This window comes from Cladophialophora carrionii (genome assembly GCF_000365165.1).
Source record: "Cladophialophora carrionii CBS 160.54 unplaced genomic scaffold supercont1.6, whole genome shotgun sequence".
In the NCBI taxonomy this organism is placed as follows: domain Eukaryota; kingdom Fungi; phylum Ascomycota; class Eurotiomycetes; order Chaetothyriales; family Herpotrichiellaceae; genus Cladophialophora; species Cladophialophora carrionii.
In genome coordinates this window covers 1,671,292-1,685,996 of record NW_008481831.1, presented here as the reverse complement: position 1 = coordinate 1,685,996, position 14,705 = coordinate 1,671,292, and the positions used below count along the sequence as shown (strand labels likewise).

Sequence of the window (14,705 nt, the reverse complement as noted above, 5' to 3'; positions counted from 1 at the left end):
TTCCGTTCTCAAAAGCGTATTGCTTAGCAGCAGCATTGCGTACGGCGCCGGGAAAAGAGGGCAATATGGCCACATGGCATCATACGGTGAGGCCGGACACATGGTTCGACCAAGCCTGAAGAACTGTACAGAAATAGACATTTGGCCTATGTTGGCCAAAGACGATCCTCAAGACCCAAGGAAAGTAAACTTACGAGGTCATCCACTTCCTGAATCTCTAAATATCTCCTGGCATCACTCTGTCTTCACTTGTGTAGCGTCCTTTCCAAACGTAGACCATCAGCTGCCGTCCTCCTGACGTTCACGTGACAGCAGTTAGGACTTGCGTCGTCCGGAAGAACTTTGGTCCGAAATAAGAATGAGTGTGAAAGGCACCTCCACTCCGTGTCAGAGCAATTAACCGATCGCGAAACAGTGGCAATGGCATTGCTCACGGACTAGATCGGCGAGCACTTGTGGTGTATAATGCAGTGTCAAGGTGGACAGCCAGCCGCTGAGGATGCGCCGGACGTTATTTCTCGTCTTTATCCACGGGTTCAAAGTGAGTCCACTACATCTCTGGCAAAATATTGGTGCGCGTCATCGAGATCTATGCCCTGCGATTACTCTGCTCACCACACTCACCAATACTCTGTGTTGTTGTTGTACTGATAGCTTAGGGCGGCGATGACACCTTTGCTGCCTTTCCGGAACATCTTCGAGCGCTCGTCAGCCATGCTCTTCCGAACATCGACGTCGTCACTGCGACATATCCCAGGTTCGAGACGAAAGGTGAATTAAAGGAATGTGTGGCTCGCTTTCGAGAATGGTATGTGCTGCTATTTCGTCCGAAGGGTCCGAGCGGAATCGTTAAGAGCTGTGATACCAGGCTACAGGACAAGGTCATAGACCTCGAGGTCGCTCGGTCGACCCCATCCCCTACAGTCGACCCTTCGGTCCACGTCATCCTGGTTGGACATTCGATGGGCGGTATAGTTGCGGCAGAGACATATCTTCTTCTGGCAAGTGAGCAACCCATACCGGCAGCGTCATCAGCCCAAAACCCAGAGCGACCAAACTTCCCCTCCAACACGACTCTCGGCTCGACCACTTCCACGTCGCACCCTACTCCTTCCCGCAGCGACCCTGCGTCGCACCGACATTCCTTCATGTTCCCACATATCCAAGGCATCCTGGCTTTCGATACGCCCTTCCTCGGCCTGGCACCTGGCATGGTCGCCCATAGCCTTGAAGGAGGTCATAAAGTCGTTGCAAACGCCTACAATACCTACAATGAAGTGACATCAATGTTCAGCTGGGGCACCAAGTCCGAACCCAACGTCGCATCTGCAGGAGCTGCGAGGTCTAGGAATATGCAAGCCCTCCCCGCGCCAGTCTCGGCCTCTACCGGTGATGCTGCGGCTACCCCCAAGTGGCAGTCATGGGGCAAGTATGCTATGTTTGCCGGCGCTGCCGGCGCCGTGGTAGCTGGCGGCGCTGCAGCTTTGTACTCGCAGCGGGAGAAGCTCAGTGCTGGGTGGAGGTGGGCGAGTGATCATCTCCTCTTTGTGGGCGAACTCTTCAAGCCGGAGAACTTGCGAAAGCGAGTTGAAAGCATTGAGAATGAATGCCAGGAGCGAGGTGGCGGATGTGCTAACCTCTATACTAACCTCGGCCAGGGAGCCAGGGGCGGATATGGCATCACGGAGAGCGTAGCAGGAAAGGAACGGACGTTCTGCAACCTGCCAGTCCACGTCAGCCGTGACCGCAAAGAGATCAAACAAGGGGCGGACGAATCGAAGCCGAGTCGATTCAAATGGATCAAGGCGGTCAATGAAAAGGCTCCCGATGAGACCAGCGCCCATGTGTCCATGTTTCTCCCACGCGACAATCCAGGATTTTACGCATTGGGCGAGAGGGCAAAGGAATGCATAACTTCCTGGGTTGACCAGAGCTGGTATGGGACGAGCAACGGACCGACGTTTCTGAAGCCAAATCACACCATTGGGCTAGGCGAGTCACCTGGCAGTGGATGGGTCAAGCCGGACGCCGACGAAATCAGAGCCCAGGAGAGAGCTAGAGACCGGTACGGTAAGTCCTACCAGCATCCAGAGCCAGACGTCGACGGGACCTTGGGCAAGGACTGGGATCCTGTCGACGTGCGGCGTGGCAAGGATGGGATTGATGACTTTCTCGATGACGAGGACGTCAGAATGAGAGATGAAGAGCTCGATGACAGCGTCATTATCGAGAACAAGGCCGCCGAAGGGGAGATTCCACTGCCCAAGCCAAGGAGCAATACAGGCTTGTGAGGGGTTGGACTGTCCCTCCCGGTTGCAGAGTGAGGCCAATAGGGCGAACGCAACACGAAGGATGACGAAGGACTGAGGCATGAGGGATGTTAGATACCCACGGTTACATCAGTACTGGACAAAAGAGCGAAGGTTAGAGACCAAGATACACATGGAAGATTGGAACTTCCTAGGGGACCAGGCATCTCTCAGTCGTGCAGAGTAGAGGAAATTCTTGGGTTCGAGCTTGTGGTCAATGGCTTTTGAGTTGCTAACCGAGTCCTTCGAGTTCAGACTTGGATCAGATCTAGAGATATCTTCTCTGGGTTCTTCAGAATGGCAACGCTGGCACATCTGATCCAACATGCATCAACACGCATCACTGTCCTTTCAGGCGCCCTTTCAACCAGTGCCACTCTGCTCTTCAATGCCTTTCTTATTCGGGATTCTCTGCTGTCCTTCTTGAGCCATCCCTTCGCACCCAGTGAGCTTTCCTGCGGTATTCTCGACGGTACCCAATATTGATGACTGCGTCGGTTGTCCGTCCGAATGTGCTTTGGCGTCCTTCATCTGCTGGACGGCCTCGGCTTTGGTTTGTTCTCCGGATTCATACCCGAGGGTGGAGGAGACGACCCCTTGGACGTACTGTTTCGGTAGGGTCAGTCAAACATACGCTCGGTGCTTTGTCATGTTGTGCGTATTTCATTCACCTTGGCGTGACCACCAATCATGGAGGGTTGTGAGTCTGAAGATTGGTTCGAAGACATCTTTTTCCACAGTTGTGATTCAACGGGTATCCGTACTTGCTATCAAGGTGATATAACCTGGAGTTGTCTCTTGGCTTGTTGAGAAGGAAAATAGAGAGGGCGACAGTTGTAGCAGGCGAGGCAGGGTACGCGAGAAGCTCGAGTCCCTTGGGTAAACGCCTCTCATCGATGACGGCGCTCATCGAGCGACAAAGACCGATGATGTCACACGGAGCTTATCGTACAATCAGGGGTGCCTATCTTCACGTGCCCTCGGAATTCTTCCCCCTTTGAGCCATCAGTTTGGTTTGAAGGAAGACGAGAACCGAGGCTCGTCTGTATCTCGTCGTGCTCTACCGCTGCTTTTCACGCCCCGTACTTAAACTGGCTTCTGACCCCCTGCAAGACATTTGATGATGGAGCCCGCACGGGCTATTACGATTCTCTTCTCGATACAATGACTGCATGCTTGCGAAGCGCTTTGCCTTGTCGGTGAAACACGTGGCCACCCATTCGTACAATCGTTCAGACGAGCTTTAATTAGCCAGCAATGACAACCAAATTCGAGGTGCTCAAGGGCAAGAAGCCCGTCTCATGGAGGCTTCTGATGGCTCTCAAACAGACAGGAGATGACGTGTTTGAGTCACTGACTCCCGCTTGGCCGCCAGCACCTTTCAAGCGAGCATTTGGTGGACACGTCTATGCTCAAGCTGTGTATGCCGCCAGTAAAACCGTGGAGAAAGGGCTAGTTGTCCATGTGTGTGTGTTCCACTGGTCCCCCACGCCCTGCCCGCGTGTGGATTTTTGGTCAGGTGAACAAACTGACAGATATATATTGGGGGATCTAGCAAGTGACAGGATATTTCCTCCTCCCGGGTGCCATCGACGTCCCGTACGTGTACCGCATCAGGAGGATCAGAGACGGCGGCATGTACTGCCTGCGAGGCGTGGACGTGTACCAACACTCCGAGGCGGCCGCGCAGGGCACCACGCCCTGCTTCTCAGCCATGGTCTCCTTCAAGAGGTCCGAGCAGGGAAGCAAGAAATGGGCCGGGTACGAGTATCAAAACGTGGCCCCGGACCATGTCAGGACACAGTACGCCAACGTCCTAGAGGCCCTCAAGCCCGAAGACCACCCCTTGGCACCCGGAGCCGATGCCCAGTGGTGGGAGGAAGAGGAGCAAGAATCGTGGAGCCGCGATGCGGCTGCCTTTCCCGGGGTCGAAACGAGAAAGGTCGACATGGCCAAGTACAATGGCAAGGTCCGACCCGGGGGTGGGACGGACGGGGCAGAAACAGCTCGATATCGCCAACTCCTCTTCTATCGACTCATTCAGGACGACGACGATCTTGCCAGTAAAGAAGAAGAAGAGCAGGAGAAAGGACACGCCCTTGACTTGAATCTACAGGCTGCGGCCCATCTCTACGCTTCGGACAGGAATTCTCTCTTTCTGTTGCCACGTGCTCTCGGCTACGAGACCGTCCGCACGACAATGGCGTCGTTGTCACACACGGTCATCTTCCACGGCTCGGCAGATCATCTGGCCATGGTCGACCGGGATGGAAATTCGAAATGGTTCGTGCAGGAGGCGTGGACCAGCCACGGCGGCGACAATCGAGGCTGCCACAATAGCCTGCTATGGGATTGGAGTACCGGGAGGGTCATCGCCACCACGATCCAAGACGGTATGATTCGGTTACCGGCCGAGTTGGTGGAAAAGGTCAAGAAGGAGCACCACGATAAGGGATCAGGAAGCAAGCTGTAACTTGTAAGCTGTGAGTTGCAAGCCCTTAAGGAACACTTCTATCAAGTGTCTGTCAGAGTCCAGCCGTCGATGACATTGACGCTCTCCAAGACTCGAGATCCGCCATCGATTGAGGTACTGGTACGGGTAGAGGTACTGGTTCAGGTACGGATAGAGGTACTGGTTCAGGTACGGGAACAGGAGCCGTGCTTGAATCTTGACCAGTCCACCTCTTGGAACTCACGCCATATCCTATACGGCGTGGATTGGTGTGTAGTCGCAAGTACTAGTACTGCGCAAGGGGCACTCGTGCTACATGACTACACCAAGAGGAACCGGGAACTGATAAGTCGGCTGGCACAGTGGCCTTGAGCCGATCAACATCGACAAATTTCCCTCATGAATTGTTTTGGTTCCCTTTTCTGCGTCACCACACGGGCTATATGTCCGTCGACGTATATTTCTAGTCTAGTAGAGGTATACCCAGAGGTGGTGGCAATGTGTTTCAATCCAGTACTCTTAAGGACAGTGGATGCCGTATAGCGTACAGCGTACAGTACATCATCGGTGTGTGATTCGCACTTCATCCATGTCTCCCAACCAGAGTTCGAAAGCCCGCAAGGTATACAGGTAGGCACGGTACAATGAAGTACAATAAAGTAAGCAGCAGCACCCCTGCGCCACTCCCATGTTCAAACCGTTGCGTGTACCTTGTTCAGGCGGGGGTTTTGCCCACTGTGGCCAGCGGCCTGAAGACCCTACATATCCGATATTCGAGCAGCCAAGTGAATTATAGGACAGGTCGTGCAAGAAAAGTAATAGATGGGAGGGCTTCGCCGAAGCACAACATCGTACAGAACTGTGGTCTGTTGCGTTGTGATTTGCCTGTTGTTTATGATCATGTCTTTAGGCTCGACGAGGCCAGAGACGGCATCTGTCCTGAGCGACTTGGGCCACGTGGGCCAAGCTTGTAGGCTTGTACGTTTTGGTAGGTACGGTATGTTCGGCTTGACGATAGGGAACAGGAAGTTGGCAATGATGTCGAGATTGCGGTTCCGGGACGGTACACTCGATGCTGTGGGATGCTTATGTTACCTTGGAGTAGCGGAAAATCCATGCCAGTCGGGAGGCTGTGGTCCTGCGCATGGTCTTTGCTGGTGTGCTGGTCAGTGAGTGTCAAGTCACTGAATGGTCAAGGGTTGTTGAGGAGTATCCTCTTCGAAAAATGCTGGCTCGCTGATGAAAGCCCATATCTTCCGTAGTATGTTGATCCGATTGTCTCTGGAGCGTCGCACAGGGCTGTCTGAAAGGCGACTCCCTTCGCCAGCAGCAGCTATGGATGATGAATGATCCTAGATACCTCCGTGGGGAGTTGAAATGTCTAACCGGTCAACCAAACCTTTTTGCTGGTCTCAGCGTATCTGTATCAACGCTGAGCGGACATTTGTGGTTTTGTCCCTCACGGACGCTTCGAGTCGGATGCCGAGGACAGCCTTGTGAAGGCAGCTGAGCGTCCTCAAGTCGACGGCCGAATATGTCCCCTCAAGCCAGCCATAACAGCCTTCCGACATCGGAAAGTATTGTCTGTTGATTCTGTGATTTCCCGCCGTACGAGCCACGCACGGGAGGGAGCTGAACAGAGTCGCTGGCTATTGAACGCGGAGATCCTTTGCCTTCATTGCTTGGTTTAGCTCGTTGTTATTGTGGTGACCCTGTTCATGTTCAGCAGCACAATATCAAACACCCTTATCAAGTCCTAGTCTGGCCCAATCAGGCCGAGAGCTCTTCTTTGTGCTACCCTCAGCTTCAAGTGGTTGGTGGCTGCTGCCTGGCAGTTCGTGCAGAACGGGATGACTTGCCATGAGCTCGGACGGTGGTTCTTTCTGCATATCCGCCGAGAGCTCGGATCTTGCTGTCGGCTTAGCTCCCTGTATGCCATCCAGCTCTGGTTTGGAAAATGGCGTTTGGGTTGGCACGGTCTTCTTGTACCTCCGTCCTTCTCGCCTGAACATATGGCAGCACAGTGCAATAAAGGCCAGTCCGACCACCCCGACACCGATCCCAATGCCCGCTTTCGCGCCCGGAGAGAGTGGCTGTTATGATCAACACCATACCAGAACGTTATGTAAAACACGCCGTCCATACCTGGGCCGGCTGCTCCTCTTTTATCAGAAAATGCGCCGATTCCGTGAGAAATTGGCCCTGTTCAGCACGTGATTTTGGAGTTGTGAACGTGAAGCAGTATTCTCCCCTGTGTAACAGAGGTCAAAGTCCGGCCGACTATGCATCATCTCCTTGGGGGGAGGGTTGGACAGGCGTACGTTTCTATTGACCGCGAACCGTTCGAGGACAGCGCCGTCGGCCACGAGGAGAAGTCGTAGCGGCATGGAGGGACCGCAACGTGCGCGAAATAGGTGGCATTGCCGCCTTCCTTCTGGAGCCAGATGTCGCACTCGGAGGGGTCGCCACTGCAAAACGTCGACACACGGTCAGTCTCCACGTCTCAGGCGAGGACTCTGCGCGCTCACGGCTCTTGCTGCCACTCGATCCACCTCGGACCTGGACTGGAATTGTAAGTTGCGCCGTCTGTAGGCACGGTCACGATGATGGCCAAGCCGCATGGGGCAAGAGCAAGGAGAATGAGCGGAAAGAACATTTGGCAAGCCATGCTAAGTACGGGCAGAGACAGAATCGCTCGAGAGAAAATCGAACGCAAGGCGAGTTTTCATTGTTTTAGCTGTTCCTTTCAAGCGATTCCCCCAGCTCGTGTTCTGCACGGTTCATGACAAGCCATTTCCTTGGCTTGGCGGGTTGATTCGATTCAGCTGGGTCGAGATCGATGCTTTGACCAGGTCAATACGAGACAAGCCCCTCATGAATCAGCGTCAAAGCGGTAAGCGACCGCATCGCAGACACGGCCTGCTTGGGTCCATTTGCGGGGGGGAGCGGCGCTGGACACAAAACGCGCCGTTGTGCCTGACCATCGATATTGTCGTCGATGTCGGGAGGATGGAGAAGAGCCGTAGGAGCGTCAGCTCTCAAGTCCGAAGGCCTGGTGCCAAGCTTCGATTGAGTGCCACGTTGCTTACTCGCTGCTACTGTCGCTCGCTTATCTATCGAGCCCTTTGTGACAAACCCTTCACTCCCGATCTGAGATTCTCCGGGAACTCCGCTTCTATAAATTACACCTGGAACTTGCGCTGAGCGTGGCGTCAAGAGCCGTCCTGTCTCGCAAATCTGGTGCCGTCGTTGAAGAGGCTGTGGACGCCGGTGAATCGTGTAACACCTCCCAGTTACTCTCTTGCAGATAGACGCAACGCAGTTCCGTCGACAGGAAACCTTAAGATCTAGAACCACGAATATGGCGATCGAGATAAAGCCGATAAGCGCAAGTGATATCCCTTCGGCGGTCGAATGCATCCAGCAAGCATTTGCCGACGACCCGTATTACCTATGGGCTTTCGACGCATCTAGGTTCAACAAGCAGAGGAACTTCGCCAGTCTCAAGGCCAAGTGCGAGTGGGGGATGCGCAATGCCCTGTTCTATGTCGCAAAAGACCCGGAGGACAAGGATGGCAAGGTGCTCGGAGTCAGCATGTGGATGAAGCCAAGGCATGCGGACCAGAAGCAAACGTGGTCGGAGTGGCTCGACGATTATGTCCTCTGGTTCAAGCAGGGATTGAACCTTCTCTGGTACGGCGGACGCGGCGGATTGAGAACGAATCGATACTGGATCTGGAAGCGGGAACAGGCTATTGCTCAGTCCGAAACCTGGACCGATCCTCACGGGTACTACTTTTGCAACATTGTCACGGTCAGGCCGGGCATCCAGGGCAAGGGGATTGGCCGCCAGCTGTTTGAGATCGTGACCAAGATGGCCGATCAGGAACAGCGCAAGTGCTACCTCGAGTCATCCAAGGAGAAGCCGAACATCGCCATCTATGAGAAGATGGGCTTTCGACTGGCTCGGAAGATGGTCTGCGAGGAGGGAGGAGACGTTTGCGATCTGTTCTGTATGGTCAGAGAACCGCAACCAAAGCCGTAAACACTGAGACTCCAGGAAAGGCGCGGCCATGGTCATCCTGCGTCAGTGCTGCATGGGAGATACTTATCGCTCGCTGAGGGGCCATGTCATCCTCTCAGCGACCATGTCCCCTCAATTCACCAGCACATCCGTGGCGCCAGGAGAACCTCAACTCACAAGGAAGCGCCATTCATGTTGAATGCTGCAGGCGAGTCTAGTGGACGAGATCACCTCTACTCGGCCGACTGGTTCACGTGATCCTTCTGTCCATGGGCATCTCAGACTGGAAGGGAGGACAATCCATGAAGGGGAGAGTCTCTTTCGGGGCCTCCTTCGAAGCATGCATTGAAGCCTGGCTGACGCAGCGACATTAGCTTCTCCCCCGGTCTGCCTCTAACGGCATCCCGCATGGACGGCGGATGAGGTTGATTATACTGGTAAAGACGAAGACAGGACGAGGAAGGTTTACTATTTGACCTTCTCATTTCGGATGGCGACATGTCGAGGACTCCGGTGCATCTCTCTTGCTCTCGAAGTAGAACCAGATTACTATTGATGTGTCTCGAAGGGATCCTTCCTGCGTCGGCTGGCAAGGATCGACGGCCACCATCACGACGAAACGGTCAAGTTATTAGTAACAAAGGCTGATATGGGACTTTGGAGGAGCTGAAAATGACATATTCTCCCGACCACTGGGACCCTTCTATTGCATGCTTTCCTTGATATTTCTGGGAGACGGCAGGGACCCGAGTACCTCTGTGCGGCGATTCCAGGGCAAAGTTTTACTAATCAGATTCATCGTTATACTACAATCGAAAAGAACATGTAACCCCCTTCTGTGGATTGCGCAAACAACCTGAAGCCTGCATGCAATGCTGACTCCACGGTTTCGTTCCTGAGGATTGCTCAGCATCCTGTATACGATGACTGGCCGATCGAACCGTTTGACAGAAGCCCGGATTTTCCATGCTCGGTAGAGACAGCTGCCAGATGCGAACGAGATTTGTCGAAAACAGGCAAAACCTTGACTTCAAACCCCGACCCGGAGATATAGACGCTCTATTGGGTGTATGGTACTGGAGCAAGCTCTTTTGTCCGAACCCTTTCTACTACCCCCGGTAGTCGGGACCCGGCATTGGCTAGATGGTGTGCACGTACATCCAGTTGGGTACCTAGCTCGTTAAAGGCTCGTCTGTATGCCTACTCGTATACGGTCATTGCTAGCAAGAAATCCTCGGATTAGTAAACCTAAGAACTCCGCTACCTGCCCGCGTGAAGTCACAGCCCAGATATTGTCGTATGCTACCCAGACGACGAGATAACCGAGTGACGGACACTGGCCTCTGCGTGGTCTGCATGGTCATAGCCATCTCGCCGAGAAGGTGTACTCCGTACAGCAGCAGTAGCAGTAAAATTCTGGACACAAGAGATCTCGCCCCGGCGATACGAGCTACCAGAAGCGGCCGCAAAAGCAAGCATCCCGCCCGAGTGCGTACCAATCACAACAGGGAGTCTGCGTACGTAAGTCTCCTGCATAGGTAGCGTATCTTGCAAGGTTGTGGACAGAGCGCCGCAAGCTTCTCGCTCAGGGTTGCAGGGATCCTGGAGGATTGAGTTTTGACATCATCAGTCGACCGACCCACCTCCAGTGACCTCAAAGTGCTGGTTGACTCTATCTCCAGCTGGGCAAGGATATAAAAGTCCAGGTCCCGGTGGCCTTGGAAAACCCAGATCGAATCCACTTGCCACCCAGGCTTCGATATACTTCCAAAGCCAGCCAGGTTCCATCTCTCTGATCGCTCGTCCCATCCATCATGGCATCAGCACCAAATCTTCCTGCAGAATACAAGGTCGGCGTCTTCGAGGCCAAGGGCGAACCGATCAAGTTCAAGCAGGTAAAACTTGAATTGCCAAAGCCGGGAGAGGTATGCATGGCTAGGACATCTGGTTCTGTCGGCGATCTGGACTGACCAGCCCAGGTCCTGGTCAAGGTTCTTGCTTGTGGTGTCTGTCATTCCGACCATGCCGTTCGCTTCGGCCTGTTTGGCAATAGCTTCCCAATCGTCCCCGGCCACGAGGTCATTGGAGAAGTCGCTGCCATCCCAGACACAGAGAAGAAATGGAAGGTTGGCGATCATGTTGGTGGACCCTGGCATGGCGGCCACGACCAAACCTGCGTCCCCTGTCAACGAGGCTTGTTCCAGATGTGCGAGAACGAGGCCATCAACGGAGTCACCAGGGATGGAGTACGCACGTTCTCGGTTGTGTACCGGACAGCATACTGACCCGATTTTCAGGGGTATGGAGAATACGTGACTCTGAGGACCGAAGCAGTCGTCCGGATTCCCAGCGACGCAGATCCTGCCGAGTACTGCCCCTTACTGTGCGCCGGAGTGACAGTCTTCAATTGTGAGTCTGTCCTCTCTCCGCAAGGTGCGGCTTACTGACGTCGAAAAGCTCTCCGACAACAAAAGGTTCTCGCAGGATCAACCGTCGCGGTGCAAGGTTTAGGTGGTTTGGGCCACCTGGCGTTGCAATATGCCAGCAAAGCGGGATACAGGACGGTTGCCATCTCCTCCAGCGCAGACAAGAAGGACTTCGCCACGCAGTTGGGCGCTCACGACTACATTGACGCATCCAAGGGTGACGTTGGCGAACAACTTCAGAAACTGGGCGGAGCATCGTGCATTCTATTCACGGCCCCCAACGAGAAACTCATTCCTTCGCTGCTCAACGGCTTGGGACCTCTGGGCAAACTGATCGTTCTGGCTGCGGCAGGACCGGTCGAGGTGAACACGGCGTCCATGATCGGCAAGGGATTGAGCATCCAGGCATGGCCCAGCGGACACGCTCTCGACAGCGAGGAAGCAATCTCTTTTGCTCAGGTGCACGGCGTCCACTGCATGATTGAGAAATTCCCACTCGACAAAGCCAACGAGGCCATGGAGAAGATGACCAGTGGCAAAGTCAGGTTCCGTGGGGTGCTCATCCCATAGATGGGCTGTCGAGAAGCAACAGGGCGCTTCCAAACCAGGACACCAGGACAGTTATCCTACTCCTTTCGCTATGTAGAGGGTAGGTAGTCTTGGACGCCGCAAATGAACTGTTTCGTACCAGCGACTTCGTAGCATCATCGCCCGAGTTCCGAACCGTCGAATCGATCTGGCCGTGCGTGCGAGAAACAAGCACCAGCACGGCCTTTGGCAGTCAATGGTGACGCAGGCGCCGTGAAGCTTCTCGTCGGCGTGCGATGAAACAGCCGTAAAGTGACCCTCAACCCCCCTGTCATCCCTCGGCGCCACGATGCCGCCGTCCACCAATCAATCGCCCTCGGTTCCTGGCGATCATACACTTCCTGCTGCACCTCTTCACCCGTCAACATCGTCTTCAGCATAGCGTCAGGGTCACCACCGTCGCAGAATGAGGTCCCACCAACCGTGACGACTCGTCAAAGACGTCGTGCCAGCCGCCCAAGCGATGGCGCTTCACGGCCAACGCCCATGCCGCATGCAGGAGGACAGGTTGGCGGTCACTATTCTCTATGACCGCATCCACGGGGGTCCAGCTGAGTTCTGTGCATCAGAACTGACGGGGAGAGGATCTGGAACCATAGATCGCGTCCCCCCTGTCTCTGTTCCTTGCGCAATTGAAGCAGCAGGCTGGACTATCCGTCATACTGAAAGATCCGATAGCTGACCCCCAAGCTACCAGAAGCACTGAAGAAGCCTGTAATATCCTAGACCTCCCAACCCACGGTTTCCGACCCCCCAGAGTAACCCTCAGCCTTCAACGGAGTTTCAAGAGGCGGACATCTGACTCGCAGGCAGAGGTATAGACTCGAGCGGCACGACGGTGGCAACCACATCAGGCTGAGCATCTTTGATTGCGATCGGCGAGGATCTGTCACAACCCACTCCAGACACCCACCAGATCGTCATCTGCCTGATTACACAGCGTCAATCCGAGTTGGGGCGGGTCGGGACTGACGGACGGTCGTGTTGATCTGGCTGCTCGCGAAGAGAAGAGTGTCGGCTTTGCTATTCGCTGACATCGAGCGACCGCTGGGAAAGGCAGAGCAGCTGGCGCCGGGGCGGTCTGAAGCGTGAGCAAGGGACGTTGGTACAGACAGACAAACATCACGACTTCTTCCTGCGCGACAGGGAACCGGATCTCGACTCACCTCTTTCTCGCCATCACTTCGTCACGCGCATCGGGGATGCAACTCGGTCCAGCAACGCAGCGGTGACTGCGTGCTTGCATTGTCGTGACGGCCGTCTTCCTTCACTTCCCTCTGGCTTATTTCACCTGCGCTGTCTCGAGAGCGGTCACTCGAGTGGACAAGATTCTGCCAGACACTGTAAACAACAGCAATCGCTACCACAGTCGACAGTCCGTCTGCGGAACAATCGACAATTCATCTGCGACACAACCTGGCTCCATCATATAGCCCTTGGTAACAAACATCGCCTCTACCATGGAGTTACGGTCGCACGCCCGACTGTCACTTGCCCTTCTTCTATATGCCATCGTCCAGACATCATCGGCCTCGGCCTCATTCCCCTCGATCCAACCCATCGTCGGCTTTTCAACGCCGTGCACACTTGCCTACGACACGCCAGTGAACCTCTGCGACAACGACGATTTCCAAGGCATTGGTGGCAAGGGATCCTGCTCGGCTGCATGTCAGGCGAATCTGGTTGCCTCGCAGGGATTTGTTCAGCGGCTGTGTGCGGGACAACAGGCGGACGGGAACAGCATTATTGGCCACCTCTTCTCGGGCGACATTGTCGATTTCCTATGCGGCGACAACACCGATGCTGCATCAACCACGGCGACTACCGCCCAGACTACCCTGCCCAGTAGTTCAGTACAATCGACTATGAGCATGGCGGTTGATACGATGCCTCCGGACACGAGCACTGGAGTGACTCCGTCAAGTTCGACAACAACCACAACTGCCACTAGTTCCAGCAGGACTGGATCCGGTAGCGGAACAATATTGACCACCACAAGCACGAGACCGGCCTCCTCAACCTCCAGCTCAGTACCAGCCTCCGTTGAATCTGAGACGTCAAGCTTGGCGCCTGCGTCGTCGTCATCAGAGACCTCCAGTACGTCAAGTTCGGCTTCTGCGACGAGCACTTCGAACTCTCAGGGGTCGGCAGGCGGGAGTGGTGGCGGCAGCCCTTTCGACAGCACTTTTAGCGGAAGTGCCTCGTCACCACTGATGCAGGTGAAACTGCTGTCACTGTCATGCCTGGTGGCACTGGTATTAGCGGTATCATGAAGTGGCCTAGACCAGCGGCGAGACGGGAATACACTAAAATCCAGCGATGCGGGAGGACACATATCCATCCCAGCAACCTCTTGGTTTCGACGAGCCGGATGTCCTTTTGCGTTCGTGCATTGGAGAGAAAGAGCAACGTGCTGCAAAACAACCAAGAAACATAATTTTGGGGAAAGATGCGCAGAGATAACGAGGAACAGTTAATGTCTATGCATACGGGAGAGCGGCATGTACCAACGAACAGAGATGATGATGACGATGACTATGGCGACGACAAGCTTACCCAGCGCGGTATGACACCAGGGGCGCGACGCGAGCCGCAATATCGGCATCCTTTTTGACTGGCGTTTCTGCAACTATGGGCCGAGACTGGAACATCTTTGTTGCTAAGGAGCTTTCGAGTGTCACACACTGAGGCCTAGGAGTTGGACAAGCAATACAGCTAACCGTCTGCCTGCCTGTGTGTCTGTCCATTGGCGAGCAGGACTCCCGGACTTGTATCATGATACCGATATCACGATGGCGACGAACACATGTACCAACACGCAGAGGGCAACATGGCACATGAGGGATCCGTCTTGAAAAGGAGCGCATGCCCGTGAGCTGAGGCTGTCCTCTCGACGAGGCACCAGC

At 54.6% G+C, this 14,705-nt stretch overlaps 6 protein-coding genes across 6 annotated transcripts; 5 read left to right on the top strand and 1 right to left on the bottom strand.

The window, feature by feature from the left end:
• Nucleotides 1-499: 499 nt before the first annotated feature.
• G647_07574 (uncharacterized protein) lies at nucleotides 500-2,291 on the top strand (the record flags this gene model as incomplete). The annotated part of the gene is made up of 3 exons (XM_008731888.1): nucleotides 500-541; nucleotides 660-808; nucleotides 869-2,291. The coding sequence occupies 3 exons, from the start codon at nucleotides 500-502 to the stop codon at nucleotides 2,289-2,291; spliced, it is 1,614 nt and encodes a 537-aa protein (XP_008730110.1).
• Nucleotides 2,292-2,672: 381 nt separating this feature from the next.
• On the bottom strand, nucleotides 2,673-3,037 carry G647_07573 (uncharacterized protein; the record flags this gene model as incomplete). The annotated part of the gene is made up of 2 exons (XM_008731887.1): nucleotides 2,673-2,915; nucleotides 2,981-3,037. The coding sequence occupies 2 exons, from the start codon at nucleotides 3,035-3,037 to the stop codon at nucleotides 2,673-2,675; spliced, it is 300 nt and encodes a 99-aa protein (XP_008730109.1).
• Nucleotides 3,038-3,566: 529 nt separating this feature from the next.
• G647_07572 (acyl-CoA thioesterase II) lies at nucleotides 3,567-4,782 on the top strand (the record flags this gene model as incomplete). The annotated part of the gene is made up of 2 exons (XM_008731886.1): nucleotides 3,567-3,773; nucleotides 3,865-4,782. The coding sequence occupies 2 exons, from the start codon at nucleotides 3,567-3,569 to the stop codon at nucleotides 4,780-4,782; spliced, it is 1,125 nt and encodes a 374-aa protein (XP_008730108.1).
• A 3,340-nt stretch (nucleotides 4,783-8,122) lies between these two features.
• Nucleotides 8,123-8,806, top strand: G647_07571 (uncharacterized protein; the record flags this gene model as incomplete). The annotated part of the gene is made up of 1 exon (XM_008731885.1): nucleotides 8,123-8,806. The coding sequence occupies one exon, from the start codon at nucleotides 8,123-8,125 to the stop codon at nucleotides 8,804-8,806; it is 684 nt and encodes a 227-aa protein (XP_008730107.1).
• A 1,793-nt stretch (nucleotides 8,807-10,599) lies between these two features.
• G647_07570 (uncharacterized protein) lies at nucleotides 10,600-11,781 on the top strand (the record flags this gene model as incomplete). Its single annotated transcript, XM_008731884.1, has 4 exons — nucleotides 10,600-10,710; nucleotides 10,765-11,031; nucleotides 11,083-11,194; nucleotides 11,243-11,781. The coding sequence occupies 4 exons, from the start codon at nucleotides 10,600-10,602 to the stop codon at nucleotides 11,779-11,781; spliced, it is 1,029 nt and encodes a 342-aa protein (XP_008730106.1).
• A 1,478-nt stretch (nucleotides 11,782-13,259) lies between these two features.
• On the top strand, nucleotides 13,260-14,072 carry G647_07569 (uncharacterized protein; the record flags this gene model as incomplete). The annotated part of the gene is made up of 1 exon (XM_008731883.1): nucleotides 13,260-14,072. One exon carries the CDS (start codon nucleotides 13,260-13,262, stop codon nucleotides 14,070-14,072), a length of 813 nt encoding a protein of 270 aa, XP_008730105.1.
• Between the last annotated feature and the right edge of the window lie 633 nt (nucleotides 14,073-14,705).